Source organism: Podarcis pityusensis (genome assembly GCF_964106645.2).
Source record: "Podarcis pityusensis genome assembly, chromosome: 12".
Lineage (NCBI taxonomy): Eukaryota > Metazoa > Chordata > Lepidosauria > Squamata > Lacertidae > Podarcis > Podarcis pityusensis.
This window is the reverse complement of record NC_138037.1, coordinates 27,576,354-27,594,719: the sequence shown is the minus strand read 5'-3', so window position 1 is coordinate 27,594,719 and position 18,366 is coordinate 27,576,354. Positions and strand designations below refer to the sequence as shown.

The 18,366-nt window shown below is 43.3% G+C and overlaps 1 protein-coding gene across 1 annotated transcript in view; it reads left to right on the top strand.

Moving 5' to 3' along the window:
• HEPACAM2 (HEPACAM family member 2) overlaps nt 1-12,766 on the top strand; it is a 31,800-nt gene extending 19,034 nt beyond the window's left edge. Inside the window, 6 exon segments of the mRNA XM_080975656.1 lie at nt 7,266-7,391; nt 7,476-7,500; nt 7,625-7,662; nt 8,636-8,709; nt 10,158-10,267; nt 11,154-12,766. Of these exon segments, the coding sequence (XP_080831782.1) occupies nt 7,266-7,391; nt 7,476-7,500; nt 7,625-7,662; nt 8,636-8,709; nt 10,158-10,267; nt 11,154-11,163 (383 nt within the window). The 3' untranslated portion in view covers nt 11,164-12,766.
• The last annotated feature ends 5,600 nt before the right edge of the window (nt 12,767-18,366 follow it).

Sequence of the window (18,366 nt, the reverse complement as noted above, 5' to 3'; positions counted from 1 at the left end):
TGGTTTTGTTTCACATCAGACCAATATTTGTTGCTTATAAGTGCTATGAAAATAAAGAAGAAACCAGCAGGAACTTGTGGCAAGATAGCCAATCTAGTTTGTGTTAGAGAGTTTTAACTGCACTGGTTAGAGAGGATTTCACTGGGATTTTGCAGGGACCCCCTGATCTGTCTGTGGCCCCAATATGTAGCCCCCAGATCAGGATTATTCATCCTGTACCTGCCCAAACCAGATCCATCCCTGAAACAAATCAGGGGGTGGGGCTAAGGATCTTTCTAAAAGGGTTTTTAAATTGAGGCAGGCATGCCCAGGCTTGATGGCTCCTTAGGATCACTGGATCACCATGGAGATCTGCTGGAGTATTCATCTCCCCTTGGACTTCGCCTGAGGAGACCATACTTAGCCATACATACCAGAGAGGAGGGAGCTGTAGCTCAGTAACACCTGGAGGGCCAAATGTTCCCCACATTATAACAGAAAGTAGGTGTCAAGGTTCAGTCCTGCCCCAGACCTCAAATCTAAGGTCTCCTCAGATGAGAAGCAAGGAAATTTGGAGAATCTCCCTGCTGCTAATGGTCCTGAGGAGCAATCAGACCTAGACTTTCCTGCCTTGGGACCAGAGGTTCCTACACCGGCTGCCTGAGTACCTGGCAGCTCTCAGATCCACCCCACCCCACCAGGGCCATAGGAGCAGAGGGGATGGCGAGCCAGACAGGAACTTCAGAGATGTCACCAAAGGATGCTTTGATGTTAAGGATGCTTCCCAGCCAAAGGAATGCACATGGCAGGTAGTTGTTGTCAAATATAGCACAGTCGCTTCTATAGCTCTGGACTCTACGGAGCAGTTGCAGCAACTGGCGGCCACGTCCCCTCAACCAGTTTATGTACCTTCAGAATGAAGGTACATAATTTCAGAAAAGAAATTAATAAGCATATTTTGTCTAAGGATATAAATCACAATTAACAATGAGTTCTGTAATGTCTAACTCGTGACCTTCGGAGTTTTACAGTTTGTGACTAATGGTGTTATTGGTTTCTATGGTGTCAATATTAGCAGACTTGTAAAAGGAGGCAACAGTTTATGGTTCCTTATCTTGCAAAGCGAGGCCTCAAATGACTAAAATAAATTATTCATAAATATAGGAAGCACATAGGAATATATACCCCGTACCACGGTGGCTTGTGCTTCTGCTTAGAGAAGTATTTATAACTGTCAGTCTTATGACCGATCTCAAGTGCAACTTTCCTGAACTAAGGAATTGAAGCTCCATTTAGAAAATACTGAACAAGGAAACGTGTGGTGGGTTGTATATGCAAAAGATTTAAAACACATGGAGTCACCAGGTTATCTGCAGAAGTCTTAGGTGGATTCAGATCTCTGGGAGCCAGTTGATCACTGTATTAACTTTGCACATTACACCAGAAGAGTGGAAGAAGAAGACTGACTATCTATGAGGGCCACTTTTCCCCAGTAATAGGCCAATGCTTCTCTCTGAACTAAAGCTCCCAAAGTAGACAGAAAGTGTAACTGTGTATGTCTTCCTCCTGGCTTCCCCCTTCCTAATGCCGCCATTGGCAACTGTCAGTTTCAATGGAGGAAGGGTGGGCTGGAGGCAGGGGAGAATGTTGCTTAACACTTTCCCTTCGGGGCTGTTTTCCTCTCAAAATTCACACACACACCGATTTTCTTCTCTTCTACATATGGAAGGGAAATCTATGGAGAGTAGGAAGATGTGGATATCCCTATGTATTTCCCCTGTGTGTGAAAGCAGTAGGAGGAATTTTGAGTGGCAAAATGGCCAGAGGGGCAAGGGCCTTCTTCCAGGTGGCCCACACAACATGAGATCTTGAGATTTCTCCTGCAGGGAGATGAACTAAGGGGACACTTCCAGACTGTTGCTATTTTGGGGTGGGATTCAATCACATACCAGCAAATTCAGGTTAAAATGAAGTTGATTGGTAGCTCATGTGCAACAAAACCCACTTCCCTCCCCCTCAAAAAAAAAGGAACTTTGTTTATTGTGATAAAGAAAGCGATGGAGAAATGCACTAGAAAGTGTGGGGTGACCTTTGCTTTGAGGCAACATGGCATAAACTCCCTGTAAACAAATTGGAATGAACGCTCGATAAATAGCTGATGTCATCTAGGTAAAGGTAAAGGGACCCCTGACCACTAGGTCCAGTCGTGGCTGACTCTGGGGTTGCGGCGCTCATCTCGCTTTATTGGCCGATGGAGCCGGCGTACAGCTTCCAGGTCATGTGGCCAGCATGACTAAGCCGCTTCTGGCGAACCAGAGCAGCGCACAGAAATGCCGTTCACCTTCCCGCCAGAGCGGTGCCTATTTATCTACTTGCACTTTGATGTGCTTTCGAACTGCTAGGTTGGCAGGAGCAGGGGCCAAGCAATGGGAGCTCACCCCATCACGGGGATTCGAACCGCCGACCTTTTGATCGTCAAGTCCTAGGCTCTGTGGGTTTAACCCACAGCGCCACCCGCGTCCCTGATGTCGTCTAACCTCCCCACAAATTTTGGGCAAATGAATCAGGATGAATGCTCAATTAGCAGGTTGTCTGTATGCCACCACTGCCTTCACATCTAGAGCTCATGTGACCCTCCACAGGAGGGTTCCTCCATTCCACATTATCCCTGAAGAATTGGGGGGGGGGGTCAGATGTGCAGTTGCGCATTAATTTTCTACAGCTTCTCCTGGAGTATGGCCGCACTCAATCTGGATGCTGGCTACTCTCGGATTGTTGTAAAGTTTCTCGACCCTATTATCAGTGCCAAAAATGGAAGTCTTTTATTTATTCTAGGGCATATCATTGTACCGTTACTAAGAGTAGTTGCTCAAATTCGTTTGCAATTTTGCGAAGCCATGGCTACAGCTTATCTCCCTCTTATTTGCTCATAGTGAGATATGGGATTATATATATTTAACTAAAAACAGACACTCTGAGAGACAAATATGACATGAACTGGCACTTGGCAAAGGGCCGACTCATGCTACAAAAGCTGTGCACATCATAAGATAGCACATAATATATTTGGGGTATGTACAGATACACATAAAAAGTTTTTTTTAGATAGATAGAAAGAAAGAAAGAGAAAGAAAGAAAGAAAGAAAGAAGAAAAGGGGGTGGGAGCAGATGCTGCAGTCTAAAACTGCATTCTTCATGTTGTTAACATTCATACTGATTCCTGTCCAGAGTCTAGCTCAGGGAAAACTGGTTCTGAGGTTATGCAGCAAAAACAACAGGGCACTGCGCTGACTAGCCAGTATCTGTGACATCACAACCTCTCCTCCCCTTGGGTCCTCCAAGCAGACTATGACTCAGCATAACCTACATCACAGGACCATTGCAAGAATAATATGGGGGTGGGATCAGCTCCTTGGAGAAAATACGGGATATAAATGTAGCACTTCACACAAAAATATGGCTAGAAGCAGAGAAACATAAGCAGTAAATGTCTGAAAAGTGTCAGTGTTGAATTGCTGGTAGGAATAACAATATTTAACAAAGCAAAAGTGGAAGTGACCTACATCCAAGACACACCCTTTATTCTTAATCTAGTGTGTCTGGTATATGTTTAACTTGATGACACATTTCACATTACTCCCCCCCCCCACACACACACAATAAAAACACTGATTTTGCAAAGATTTTTAAAAATGTCATGTGCCAGGGTTCTTCCTGATTTCCCCCATGCGCCAGTCAACAGTCTTTAGGGTGTGGCATCATTCCATATATCAAAAAAGCTAAAGGGAGATAATGAATCAGATGTGATGCTGAACATGTGCTCTGAGTTACAGTTCAATTTTTACTTGAAAATTCCTATGTCCACAGAAGTAACATTTGTCTCATCTCTGTGCCTCAATGTATTGTGGGTGATGTGGGTGTTGTCAACATGGTTTAATGCTATTTACCTGTCTCCTGGGAGCTGTAATTCTATGGGGTGGGGGGAAGGGTACATGTGAACAAAAATGCATATATTGAGGTGAAATGTGCATAAAAATGGATATATTGCTGAAAATGCATACAAAAATGCATTATATTAGGAGAAATATAAATATAAGAGGAAATATGCTTTGGGAAAATGTGTTTATTAGGCAAGGTTGCATGCAAAATTGTGCACATGAATAGAAATTCGTACTAAAATGCTGGTCAATTTTCATAATGACTTCTTGAAATAAATTCAGAAACTGATGTGGAAATGTGGAAAACTAGGAATTTAAGATTGGACAAATTAGAAACTGAAATGAGCAGATTCATCTGTCCCTAAGGAAGATACATGTGAAGTGAGCATGATAAGAAATTAGGGTTGGCATACGTCCGGATTTTCCCAGACATATCCGGAATACTGCAGTCAGCAGCAGTGTCTGGGTGGAAATCGGGAAAATGTCTGAAATATGGCAACCCCTATAAGAAGTGGGCTGAAATTCTAGGAAGGTGCCGATAAATATATAGTTAACTTGGTCTCCTACCTGGTAAGTAGATTTCCTTGCATGAAGGAATATAATCAGTTAACCTACTTATCCAACTCTTCTAACTTAACAAATAATACTTTTTAAGTCTGAACTGCCAAACAGCTCCAGTGAAAATATAAATGAAGCATAAAGCAAATCCTATCTGAAAGTATAATGTTTAGCTAAACTATGAACCGAAGTATCTAACAACTTCAAATAGATAACTGGACTGAAGAAACACACATTTTTTTTCTTAAACAAACCCATCTTCTCTGTGTAACCCACGACACTCCCCAACTGTGCCAACAGCTGTTAGATATGAAAAGCAGCAAAGGAAGCAACATCAGCTGCATTGTTAGGTAAGCGTCACAAAGCTGTCGCGGGTGCATTCATTTTGAAGGGTGCATCGCACTGCAACAGCCTGCAAGGCAGCTGGCAAACGTGGATCCAGATCTCAGATAATCTGGGCTGGCTTTCTCCTAGGCTGGTGGTTGCCCCCAGTGCCAAAGCAAGGGAAGTTAGGAGGTTGGAGATTTGAAGGAGGGAGGTGTGCCCTCGACAAGACACTCTGGGGCAGTTCTAAGATGTTACTACGAATTTTCGCTTGTCATACAAGCGAAGCCAGAACTGAAGTAATGAGAATGAGGTGTGAGTGCCCTCTAGCGGCCGCATGCAGCCACAGCAAGTGCAACCCATGAGGAACAGTTCCAACATTGAAAGGTGAAAAGATGTTTTAAAATAATGAAAGCAGAGCATAACAGGTTTGTAGAAAATAGCCTATTTCCATTCCTGGCTTAACCCAGAACGAAAGCAAATCCAGTATCCATCTTGTGAATTGACACTGCCAAAAAGGAAACTGTCTACAAATTATATTTCATCTAAAAAGCCATTACATTTGATTTCACAGTTTGGGTCTCGTTACTGCTGACTGACAGTGGCAGCCTGATTATATGCAAATTAAGGCATATGCCTAAGCACATTTATCTGCACAGTATCAGTTGCAGTGACGTCTAGTCTCTCCCCCCCTTCATATTTCACCATGAATGCACTCCTTATTTAAAAATCTGAACCCCACTTTCCACCATGTAGGTGTCAAAGCAACTGACAACAATAAAATATGCAATGTGCAAAAACATAAATTAAGCCTCTAAAATTTAAAAACTTCAACCATTTAAAATCCAAATGCACAAATAAGCTAAATAAATATCCCATAAATCCTTTGCTTCAGGGAAAACAGCAGAGAGAGAACGTGCAGCAGGAAGTGGGCAGCAAATTTGCTGCTGCACATTTTGAATGTGCAAATGCCACAACTGAACAAAGAGTAGAATGAAGAAAGTTAAGGCTATGCAACTCTTACCAAAACTGATCTCAAAATAGCTGTGGTCCTTGATGTAAGGTGTTTGTTGGTGTTCCCCAGAACAGCTTCGCTCCACGCCAGTGGAGGCTAAGCAAATTTGGTCAAATGGGACACTGCCTCACCAGCCTCTCTGTCTTCAGCCAGTTCCCAGCCTGCCTACCTTTTTACATGCTAGGGGGTGACCTTGCCTTTCAGGTTCCTCCTCCTTAATGTCAGGGCTGCCATTGTAGAACTGCTCAGGGATATGGGGGGGGCAGGGGACTAGAATTAGTTGTCATTGGCTCTGGCTCCACCTCCAATTGGCAACTCCTCTCTGCCTTCTGCCTGGATGTGGCATTTGCCCATTCTTTTTTAAAATGTCTGTACAGGGGGAGAGAAAGAGTTAATAGGTAGACCAATAGAAAAGCCAGAGGCGGAGCCTACCTGTTTATAAAAGAGCTTAGCCCAAGGTTTGGATTGGTTGGTTTTAGTTGGTTGGGAAAGGCAGTTGGGAAAACAGTTGGCAGACAGTTGGAAATACAGTGGAACCTCGGGTTACACACACTTCAGGTTACATAGGCTTCAGGTTACAGACTCTGCTAACCCAGAAATAGTACCTCGGGTTAAGAACTTTGCTTCAGGATGAGAACAGAAATCGTGCTCCGGCGGTGCGGCAGCAGCAGGAGGCCCCATTAGCTAAAGTGGTGCTTCAGGTTAAGAACAGTTTCAGGTTAAGAACGGACCTCCAGAACAAATTAAATACTTAACCCAAGGTACCACTGTATAGAGACAGTTAGTGCAGTTGGTTCTTGTGTGAGGGGAAGTAGAAGAGATAGAGACAGGATAAAATAAGAGTAAGAAGGTAAAGAGTAACAACGTTTTGAATGCAGTTAAAGTTTATTTGTGTTTGCAATAAACTACACTCTTCTTTGTTAACTTAAGAACCTGACTGAGACTAAGTGATTTACCGGGGAGGACCTGGTTGGTGGCAGTGGATTAGTGGTGTACGGGTCAATAGTCTGTGAGACGACCGGGGGCTCCGTATGAACGCCACACTGGCCAACCCCAATGGGCAGCAACCATCATGGCCCCGTGTACATGTTCACAGAACGCATTTGTTCCTACTGTCATCACATTACCCACAAACTCTTGAACTTGATTCACCCAGAGACCAGGCCAAATAAAGAACTTCAGTAATTTTCTGCTCTTCTCTGCAACTCAAGTAAAGTCAGAAGAAGAAACGATAAGTTTCAGGGCCAGTTAAATCATATTTAAGAATTATTTTCCACTGGTGGCATGCAGATACTAGAATGGAAGAAGCAATTCCGGGGATATTTGCACTATTTGAACCAGTGTTGGTGCTCTAGCTCCAAAGCACTGCTGTGTGCAATGTTTTTCATTATAGGCCTGGCCAGAATGATAAGTGCAAATCAAATATCAACTTCTGTTCTTCTCTGACGCAGGACTGGAGCAGCTGGCTCAAAGAGAAAAATATTTGTCTCCACTAGGAATAATATGTGGAATTTCCTTATTTTTGATAGTATCAATGTTCCTTCTAGCGTTATGGAAAAGATTCCAGCCTCATAAAGGTATGTTAAATTAACGCCGGAATAAATTCAAAGCTTCTGTAAATCATAACAAAAAGGGTTGATTGTTCTTTGTCTCTTTTTCAGTTCTACAGCAGAAGCTGCAGACCAGGTAGAAAACTTAATTATCATTTGTCTACACGAAGCTTTTAAAAGAAGGGGGGACGCAGCATCTTTTTGCTGCCTACGATTCTGCGCTGAATTTGAAATAATTGTATTTCTGTTTAATGTTTCAGGCCTGAAGCAGATTACAGAAAAGCACAAACTATTTCAGGTAATATATGATATAAAGAGTTAAATGGAAATAGACCACTTTAGAAGCTTTCAAAAGAATCAAAGAGAGGAGGGCAGCCAAACGACAAGTTAGATAATGATTAGGTTTCCAAGTCTTTTCTTAAAAGCAGTACAGTGGTGCCTCGCAAGACGAAATTAATTCGTTCTGCGAGTTTTTTCGTCTTGTGAATTTTTCGTCTTGCGAAGCACGGTTTCCCATAGGGTATTAACGGTTTTAGGAAAAAGGAAACAAACTTGCAAGACGTTTTCGTTTTTCATCTTGCGAAGCAAGCCCATAGGGAAATTCGTCTTGCGAAGCAACTCAAAAAACGAAAAACTCTTTCGTCTTGCGCGTTTTTCGTCTTGCGAGGCATTCGTCTTGCGAGGTACCACTGTATCTTGGAAGGAAGGGGGAGCAAATTGCAGTGGGATAGCGCTACAATTGGGAGTTGGGGGTTACTTGCTGCTTTTCTCATCTAAATTGCACCATGAACCTCCAATTTTCGCCATAAAGGAAAACACTCATCTGGAATCCCCAATGTGGAGCCCATGGGCACCATGTTGCCCTTAGAAACCCCATTTGGTGCCTGCCAAGGATTGCCTGCTTTGAGCAGGGCTTGCTTGATTTTTAGCATCTGTCTTTTTTTGTTTGTTAAGAGTGTGTGTGGGTGTTTTGCCTGTTTGGGGAGGATGAACTGGTAGGTATAGTCAACTCCTGCAGAGAGCAGAATTTAGCCTCCTGTTCTTTATCTGAGGAACAGAAAGTTTAATCCTGCTCCCAGTTATTACGATGTCAGATTATCGACAGGTGAGTGGTTACAACCACCTGCCAAAGTTGGCCCATGGGGTGGTCCTCTAGGGTGCCAAAATGGCACCCCACTTCTGCAAATCACACACTCTCATACTGAACCTGAGGTGGAACACAATTGTCCATAATAATTACTTTCTCTTTATTTAAATATCGGCACTTTTAGGGCATGAAAACGCGCTGGATGATTTTGGAATATATGAATTTGTTGCCTTTCCTGACGCTGCAGGAATTTCAAGGGTAAGTGCTTATATCTCTGCAGCATGGATAGCCATGAAAAGCCATTTTGCCGGCAATATTACAAAACAGAAATAGCCCTTGGTTTAAAGGCTTCCAAAAACAGAAATATAGATATATTCATAAAGAAGGAAGGCGGTTCATTTTAGCAACTCTGAATCTGACTCTTTTGTTACACTCTGTGTCTTTCATTGTTACTTCTTCATTCTGAATGTGATAACCACTTCCCAAATCTGAGCTTTTAGTGGCACTGAAGAGCTACACTATAAAGCCAGTCTGACGTGGTGGTAGGAGTTTTGGACTAGGACTCCGGAGATTCATGTTCATATCCCCACAGAGCTATAAAGCTCACTGGCTGCCGTAGGGCCAGTTTCCTTCTCTCACCCTAGCCTGTTTCACAATGGGGTGGTGTGTTTTTTTGCGAAGATAAAATGGAGGAAGAAATAATACGTGCTGCCTTAAGATACTTGGAAGAAAGGGAGGGTACCAATGAAATAATTAAATACCTAAATGCTACAGAGTGCCTTAATGTGTATAGATGAAAACCCACCTTGCCCAAAAAATAAATGAACGGATGCCCACACCACACACAGGACCTTTGTTGTTTCTTCTTCATTCTACTTCCTCAATCTTATGAACTTCAAGTCACACTGAGAAACTGCAGGTTCCCTAAATGTGCACAGACCAGAATTCATCCTGCTCAAAAAGGATGTTAGATCAGAGGCCAGTCTAGATCCGGGAACAGAATCGCCAGCTTTCGAAAGGCCAATTCATGTCAACATGAAGCTGTGACCCAACTCCCTCCCACTAGACGTCAGACAGGCATTGGCCCTGTGGAGCTTCAAATGCCTAGTTAAAAATCATATTTCAGGATGTTATTTGCATTATAAATGCTTTTCTGATAATTTCTTTTCTCATGTTCTTGTTTAAATTTCTGAGATTTTAAATTTATGTCTTAAGCTTGGCATGTTGTATATTTTTGTCACCTTTTGCCACTTTGAGATTTAAATGGTGAAAAAACGGGATATGTATTTTTTGAATAAATAAATAAGGCCTGTCCTCCCTCACTACAATCTATTGCCAGACAATACATTAAGCCAGGCTTCCTCAACCTTGGCCCTCCAGATGTTTTGAGACTACAATTCCCATCACCCCTGACCACTGGTCCTGCTAGCTAGGGATCATGGGAGTTGTAAGCCAAAAACATCTAGAGGCTGAGGAAGCCTGCATTAAGCCAAACATTGGCTTAGCAGCTGCTGCACCACACTGTCCTGTGCTATAAGGGCCGGAGAGGAACAAAATGGGTACAAATTCCTCTCTAGGAGACCATAAGCCATTGATTGGTTGACCCTCTTGTGCAAATAAGGCCTACATCTCACTGGCTCTGTTTTAGGCGTCCATGTTAGTTTCGTCTGTCTTGCTCAGAGAAAACCATTATTTCCTCCTTTCAGGTGTCAAGTTGGTCAGTTTCTGTCTCTGATGCTGCACAAGGCCAGGAATTTAATGGAACAGTTTATGAGGTTATTCGGCATATTCCTGAACAATATCAAGAACGTCAAGAGTAAGTTGCGCAAACCTAATTTGTCAACCAGGTTGCACAATGAGACTGCCTGGCAGGGGTGGACTTTAGTAATATGGTGCCCTGAACAAGGACAAAAATTGTCCCACCCACCCCCAATATTTATTGTTTTCACAATAATTCCAATATTATAATAATGGTAATCTGTTAATCATGATTTTATTTTATATCAGTCAATCAATCTATTAAAAAACATATAGCCTGGTGTTTTAATGCCATTGGGTATTTCCAAGAAGGGAAATACAAAAATCAGAATAATCAAAACCATCAGAATTATAACAAAGTCTTGTGGTGCCTTAAAGACTAACAAATTTATTATGGCATATGCTTTAATGGACTATAATCCATTTCATCAGACACAACTAACACAGACTCACTAAAATGGTTTCCATTCTGGGAATTGTTAAGAATTACAGTAAATAAAATTTAGCAGAAAATATGAAGAAACATCTGGATGACAGTGATTTTCATTCCAGAGAGCTCTCTCTTACATATATTTTACAAATGGTGGGTTTGGGTTTGGTTTTTTACCTCTCCAAACATTACTTCATCTGTGTCATGCTATAAGCTTACAGCACGGAGGACTTTATCACATTTATATTCTGCGTATGCATGACTTGAGTGTGCAACATTCTGTCCGCTACACCCCACCCTACTTAACAGTTTGCAATGCTTAAGGAAATGTTTGCAATGAGGATATCCTGTGATATCTTAAGACATCGCTTTGTGGTGTTTGTTTTGCTGCAACACACTGCCCCTCTGGAATTTGTTGGTATTGTTTATGGAATGAAGTTTAAAAGCTCTACACACAGTCTTCTCAACCAGGAACTGTGACTCAATATGAGTTTGATTTTTTTTTTCCTCCTAGAGGCACATGAAAAGAAAATGAAAGCATAGGGATGAAATCTGTTTTTGGAAATAGAAGAAGCAACAAATGCCACAGCATGGGAAAGGATCGACCTGTCCCTTCTAATGACAATGCCATCTCAAGTTTAATAAGCTTCTTTGCACATTTCTAATGTTATATATATATATATATATATATATATATATTAGCCTTGTTTAAATTATATATTGCTTACAGCTGCTGATTACAATTTAGACTGTAAAAGTTACAAATCCAACAATGAAATGTCTAAGTGTTGGCTATTCCATTACTGTATTCTAAAATATTGGATTGCTGCCATCTGTGCCCAATGAGAAGGATCTCTAATGCTTTTTTTGTTTTTGTTTTTTTAAAAAAGAACACTAAGATGAATGTGCCCTTAAGATTTTACATCAGCCTGTACTGTAAATAACGATAAATAAGTATATGTTAGCAGCATGATAGGTGTTTGTTAGCAAATACCTGCTTTTTCTAAAGTCAGTGAACATTGCATTAAGTGAACATTGCAACTGAAATAATGTATAAAGTGATTCGCTGCGACTGCTATATTTCAAAACTGTAAATATGTATGTATGTGCGTATGTATATGTATTCAGTGATGGCTAGGGCCTCCTAAAGGAGAAGGTACTACAAATCCTTTTCATCCTAACCCTAAACCATTCTCAGCCATATCTTCCCTTCCATCTTGGAAGCCCTACGTATTAGCCATGGAGAAACCTGGGATAGGAGAAGAAAGGTGATTTGCCCAAGGCTACAAACAGGGACAAAAGCAGGCATGACATTATTTATGTAATTACTAATCCATATTTTAGAATCTTTTTATAAAGTAAATAGCAGTCATAGCCCCGCCCCCCCAGTACCCTCACATGGAAGGAAGAGACTTTAACTCTTTTTCTTCACCACAGTTCTGATCTGGGTCAAGGGGAGATGCAGCTACTGTAGGAATAATCTGGAGTCTGTTCTGACCCTCAGTGCGATTCAGAGATGGGGTGTGAGTTCAAGCCCCCAAATAAATTCTCCCCTTTGTTACTGTGCCTCTTCACCAAAAACATGATTTTGCAGAGACGAAAAAAATCATTCCCCTATATGGTAACTACTGCAAGAACAGTACACACTAGACAAATTAAAATTAAAAATATTAAGAAGCTTGTGCATCTCTGTTCTCTTCTGCCATGGCCGCAAGAAGGAATTTGGAAACTGTAGGAGTTCAATGACAGTTAAACTAAAATGGTAGCAGAAACTTCTTATCTGCCTCCTGCAGCCACACCAGAGTCCGCACACCCAGAGAAGATATCTAAATGCAGCCAAAATGTGGTACTAATGAGAGAAAAACAAACACCCAAAACTTTATTATAGACAGAATCTGGATGGGTTTTGCTGAAAGTTTAATTAAAATTTGCAGTGACAATCAGATACTTTTGTGATGTTCAATATTGTTAAAGCACATGTTGAATTCAATATGTAACAAGTTTAATATGTTATGATGAATTTATGTAATAAATTTGATGAGATTTTGAATTTTAAAAAGGGATTCTTTTACTGCCTTGCTTGAAACCACACAGGTGGTTGCTTGGCACTCTAGTTAAAATAATCACAACTGTTTGGACCTCTTTGTTTTCTTTTCTGTGAACTGGATAACTTTCGTTGCTTTGGTTTTTCTTCATGTTATGTGCTCTGGTAGGATTGATACACTACTCCAGCATGCCAGTGTTAAAACAGAAAACCCTATAAGCTGCATGTAAGAGGCAACACGATAGAAGTTTATAAAATTATGCCTGGCATGGCATGGCATGAACACTTGAATTCATGGCCATCCAATGAAACTGAATGTTGGAAGATTCAGAACAGATATAAGAAAGTACTTCTTCACACAGCATATTGTTAAACTTTGGAACTTGCTCCCACAGGAGACAGCAATGTCCACCTACTTGGATGGCAGCTAACAGATTGAGGTTGAATCCTGACAAGACAGAAGTACTGTTTTGGGGGGACAAGAGGCGGGCGGGTGTGGAGGACTCCCTGGTCCTGAATGAGGTAATTGTGCCCCTGAAGGACCAGGTGCACAGCCTGGGAGTCATTCTGGACTCACAGCTGTCCATGGAGGCACAGTTCAATTCTGTGTCCAGGGTAGCTGTTTATCAGCTCTATCTGGTATGCTAGCTGAGACCCTACCTGCCTGCAAACTGTCTCGCCAGAGTGGTGCATGCTCTAGTTATCTCTTGCTTGGACTACTGCAATGTGCTCTGTGTGGGGCTACCTTTGAAGGTGAACTACAGCTAATCCAGAATGCGGCAGCTAGACTGGTGACTGGGAGCAGCTGAGACCATATAACACCGGTCTTGAAAGACCTACACTGGCTCTCAGTACTTTTCTGAGCACAATTCAAAGTGTTGGGGCTGACCTTTAAAGCCCTAAATGGCTTCGGCCCAGTATACCTGAAGGAGTGTCTCCACCTCCATCGCTCTGCCCGGACACTGAGGTCCAGCGCCGAGGGCCTTCTGGCGGTTCCCTCACTGCAAGAAACCAAGTTACAAGGAACCAGGCAGAGGGCCTTCTCGGTAGTGGCGCCCGCCCTGTGGAACGCACTCCCACCAGATGTCAAAGAGAAAAATAACTACCAAACTTTTAGAAGACATCTGAAGGCAGCCCTGTTTAGGGAAGCTTTTAATGTTTAATAGGTTACTGTATTTTAGTGTTTTGTTGGAAGCCGCCCAGAGTGGCTGGGAAACCCAGCCAGATGGGCGGGGTATAAATAAATAATAATTATTATTATTATTATTATTATTATTATTATGGCTTTAAAGAGGATTGGACAAATTCACAAAGACGGCTTTCAATGGTTACTAGTCATAATGGCTATGCACTGCCTCCACAGCTGCTGGAAACCACAGGAGGGGAGAACACTCTTGTGCTCAGATCCTGCTCGAGGGATTCCCTACAAGTATCTGGTTGGCCGCTGTGAGAATAGGGGGCTGGACCATAAAGGGCCATCGGCGTCATTCAGCAGGCTCTCCTGGTGTTTTTTTCAGAAAAATAACTTACCATGTTCTTTCAACCTCCAGTGCCCAAGGTTGAAAGGATCTGTGCAGGGCAGACCCCCAGTTATTGTATAAAATGGGAAATGTTATCACAGCTCGTTAGAAAATGAAACAACTCTTGAGTTTTGATTTCCACAGAAACGAAACCAAGTATATGAACAGGTTATGATGATATGATTTCAGAAAACCAACACCCAGAATTAAAATGAATGCACAAAGGTATGCCGTGAATAAACAGAAAGTACATTTTAAACCCACTTAATCTTCCATGACACGAAAACAGGTCAGGATAACATTTTGACAGCACTCAGAAGCTGAAAAGACTGACTTAGCAACAAATGACCGATTCATCAGCAATGGCCACTCCTGGATTAGGATAGCCTTACTATAGTAATATCCACTCTTGCAACCTTGCATTTAGCTTACTCTAATGCACTCTATGTAGGGCTGGCTACCCTTGAAGACAATCCAGAAACTTCCACTAATGCAGAATGCAGCAGACAAAAGAGTTCACAGGTTTCTCTGTGCCCTGCTGTGAGTGTGAAGTCCACTCCCTGCAAGGCCCTTTGCCCCTGGACTAGGAGGCGGGGAGCAGACTCACCCTGCTCAGCATAAGAGACTCCTGAGAGGCTGGAGGGACATTGCCCTGCTGTGAGTCCTAAATGTTTTAAAATAGTTTTTAATCTGTGGTATTTTAAATTTTGTTTTTGTGTTTGTTTTGTTCTTTTGGGCGTGGGATAAACAGCTTGGGATCAGTTTAATTTTAGTATAACTGTAATTTTTTGTTCGTTTTTCTTTTTTTAATTAACTGCTACTGTTTTATTGGTTTATTGTATAGTTTGTAGAACATACTCTGTTCTGAAGGGGAGAGGGTTAGGGCTGCCTGGGAGTGGGCCCCAGCCAACAGAATGGCTGGGGCAGGTTCCATGGGGGGGATGCACTGGGACACCAGATCTCAGTGATCACGGGCAGGAGAAGGAGCTATGCTAAGACCAGACCATGTCATTAACGAGGAGGCAGGTTGAGTTGTTGTTTGAGGACTATCCCTGCCTCTGGGTCTGGTCTTGACTGGAAGGATACTGGAATCAGCAATGAAGACCCACATGACCTGAAGGTGCTGCTGTGCAATGCCAGGTCAATGATTCATAAGACCACTGCCATCCACGACTTGATCGTTGATGGAGGACTTGACCTAACATGTGTAACAGAGACTTGGTTGGATGAAGCAGATGGGCCTGTTCTCGCCGCTCCTTGTCCACCAGGTTTCTATTATGCACAGCGACCCAGGTTATATGGGCAGCAAGCGGGGGGGGGGGGGTTGCAGTGATTTCTAAGGAAGTCATTAGCTGACACCAGGCATCCTATTGGGAAGACCCAGTTTTCTGAGTGCATGTTCTGGAAGCTGGGCAATAGGGGCAGTACAGGATTCCTTTTGGTGTACCGACCTCCCCGCTGCACCAAAGATTCTCTGCCCGAGCTGCTTTAGATTGTGGCGGATGTTTTCCTGGAGATACCTAGTTTGGTTTTCCTAGGGGATTTTAGCATCCATGCTGACACGCCCTTACAAGGGGCCGCTCAGGACTTTGTGGAAAGCATGGCCTCCATGGGGCTGTCCCTGAATAAGTTTGGCCCAACTCATAGTCACGGACATGCCTTAGACCTGGTGTTTACCTCTATGGAAATGGGTGATCTGACACTAAGTAAAAGTGAAACAAAAGAAGTGCCATGGTCGGATTGCTTCCTGGTGCAACTGGACTTCTCCACGACCCTTCCCCTCTGCTGGGAGGTGAGACCGATTCAGATGGTCCGCCCTGCCATTTAATGGATCCAAATGGTTTCCAAAGATTGGTAGGGGATGTTTTATCCCATGTTGATGGCCTTTCAGCTGATTCCCTGGTGTCCTGCTGGAATGCAGAGTTAACCAGGGCTATTGACTGGCTCTGAAGCACCCTCTCCGATTGCATGGAGCCCTGTAGTTTTCCCCAGAGCTGTGGGTGATGAAACAATCACTGAGACGGCTAGAGCGCCAGTGGCAGAAAATTCATTCTGAATCGGACCGGAAACGGTTTAGAGCTTAACGTCGAGGCTACCAAGTGGTGAAGTGATGGCGAAGAGGACTTTCTTCGCCCCCTCTATGGCATCTGCAGAAAACAGCGGCAGGAGACTCTTTCAGATGGTTCGCAATCTAACAGAACCACCTTCGCCATCATGGGCGGGGTATAAATATTATTATTATTATTATTATTATTATTATTATTATTATTGTCATATAATACCTATTCTGCAGGATCTGCACTGGCTACCTACTGGTTATCAAGCTCAATTTAAGATGTCAATGCTGACATATAAACTCTTAAATGATTTGGGACCCAAGTACTTAACAGATCACCTCATATCAGTCAATGTGGCCTCTGTTATTGGCAAATATTTACACGTGTATCCCTTTCTGTTTCAGGAAATGATAATTCATGCATACTTGCTTTAACCTGTAGACATATACTGACATATACAGGTTCCTAAACATTCCACACACACACACACCGAGCTAATATGTTTAATGTGATTAACAGTTAACCAATCCACTGAGTATAAGTCAAGCCTCTGTTGGGTCCAATTTTGGATTACATTGCCTCTGGAAGAATGAACCCTACCGCTAAGCAGTGTGGGCAGCTGCCACAGGTGGCACATGCTGTGGTGGGGTAGCTGCAATCTTGACAGAGTTGGAGGCTGCAGGTCAGGTACATGGCTCAGAGCTGAAGACTGGGAGATCATTGCATCTGATGCTTGGGGACAGTAGCCCCCAGGGATCCTCCCCAAACACCAGGCTTTGTAGGGCCAGAACCCAGACCCTCACAGGCACCTTCCCCTTAGGAACCAGATGCCTCCCACTACACGGCAGCTAGACTGGTGGCTGGGAGCGGCCGCCGAGACCATATAACACCGGTCTTGAAAGACCTACACTGGCTCCCAGTATGTTTCCAAGCACAATTCAAAGTGTTGACGCTGACCTTTAAAGCCCTAAACAGCCTCGGTCCAGTATACCTGAAGGAACGTCTCCACCCCCATCGTTCTGCCCGGACACTGAGGTCCACCTCCGAGGGCCTTCTGCGGGTTCCCTCGCTACGTGAAGCCAAGTTACAGGGAACCAGGCAGAGGGCTTTCTCGGTAGTGGCACCCACCCTGTGGAACGCTCTCCCACCAGATGTCAAAGAGAAAAATAACTACCAAAGTTTCAGAAGACATCTGAAGGCAGTCCTGTTTAGGGAAGCTTTTAGTGTTTAATAGGTTATTGTATTTTAGTTTTTTTGTTGGAAGCCGCCCATAGTGGCTGGAGAAACCCAGCCAGATGGGCAGGGTTTAATATTATTATTATTATTATTACACGTCAGTCCAGTGGCGCAGGGAGTGCACCATGAGGGTGACCATGCAGCAGAGGGGGAATGCCAGTCTTTAACAGGCCGCCCCTTTAAGGTTATTCTACATGGGGATGGCGTCCCGAGGAAGTAGTCTGGAGAGAGGGCTTAAAAGGCCTCAATGTGCTCTCAACAGTTGTTGGAGCAAGGGACTTATTTAGAGGTATTGATGATGATGATGATGATGATGATGAGGTTTGCTATTTATACCCTGCCCATCTGGCGGGGTTTCCCCAGCAACTCTGGGCAGCTTCCAACAGATTATTAAAACACGATAAAACATCAAACATTAAAAGCTTCCCTAGACAGGGCTGCCTTCAGATGTCTTCTAAAAGTAAGCTGGTTGTTTATTTCTTTGACATCTAATAGGAGGGCGTTCCATTGGGCAAGCGCCACTGCCGAGAAGACCCCCTGCCTGGTTCCCTGTAACTTCAGTTCTCGCAGTGAGGGAACCGCCAGAAGGCCCTTGGCGCTGGACCTCAGTGTCCGGGCTGAACGATGGAGGTGGAGATGCTCCTTCAGGTATACTGGTTGCCTTTGGCCAGTCTTGCCACCAGCCAGCCTTGTGACTTTGCTCTGTATTCCTACTTTCTCAGATGTAGGGTAGTGAGAGCATGGGGCAGCACCAATTTCCCAACAACACCCTTTGTGACATTCACTCCATGGTCAGGGGAAAGGACTCGCAGAAGCTTTTTGCAGCCAATCAGTCATGTGAGTTTGTGCTGCAGTCTGTTTAATTTTACT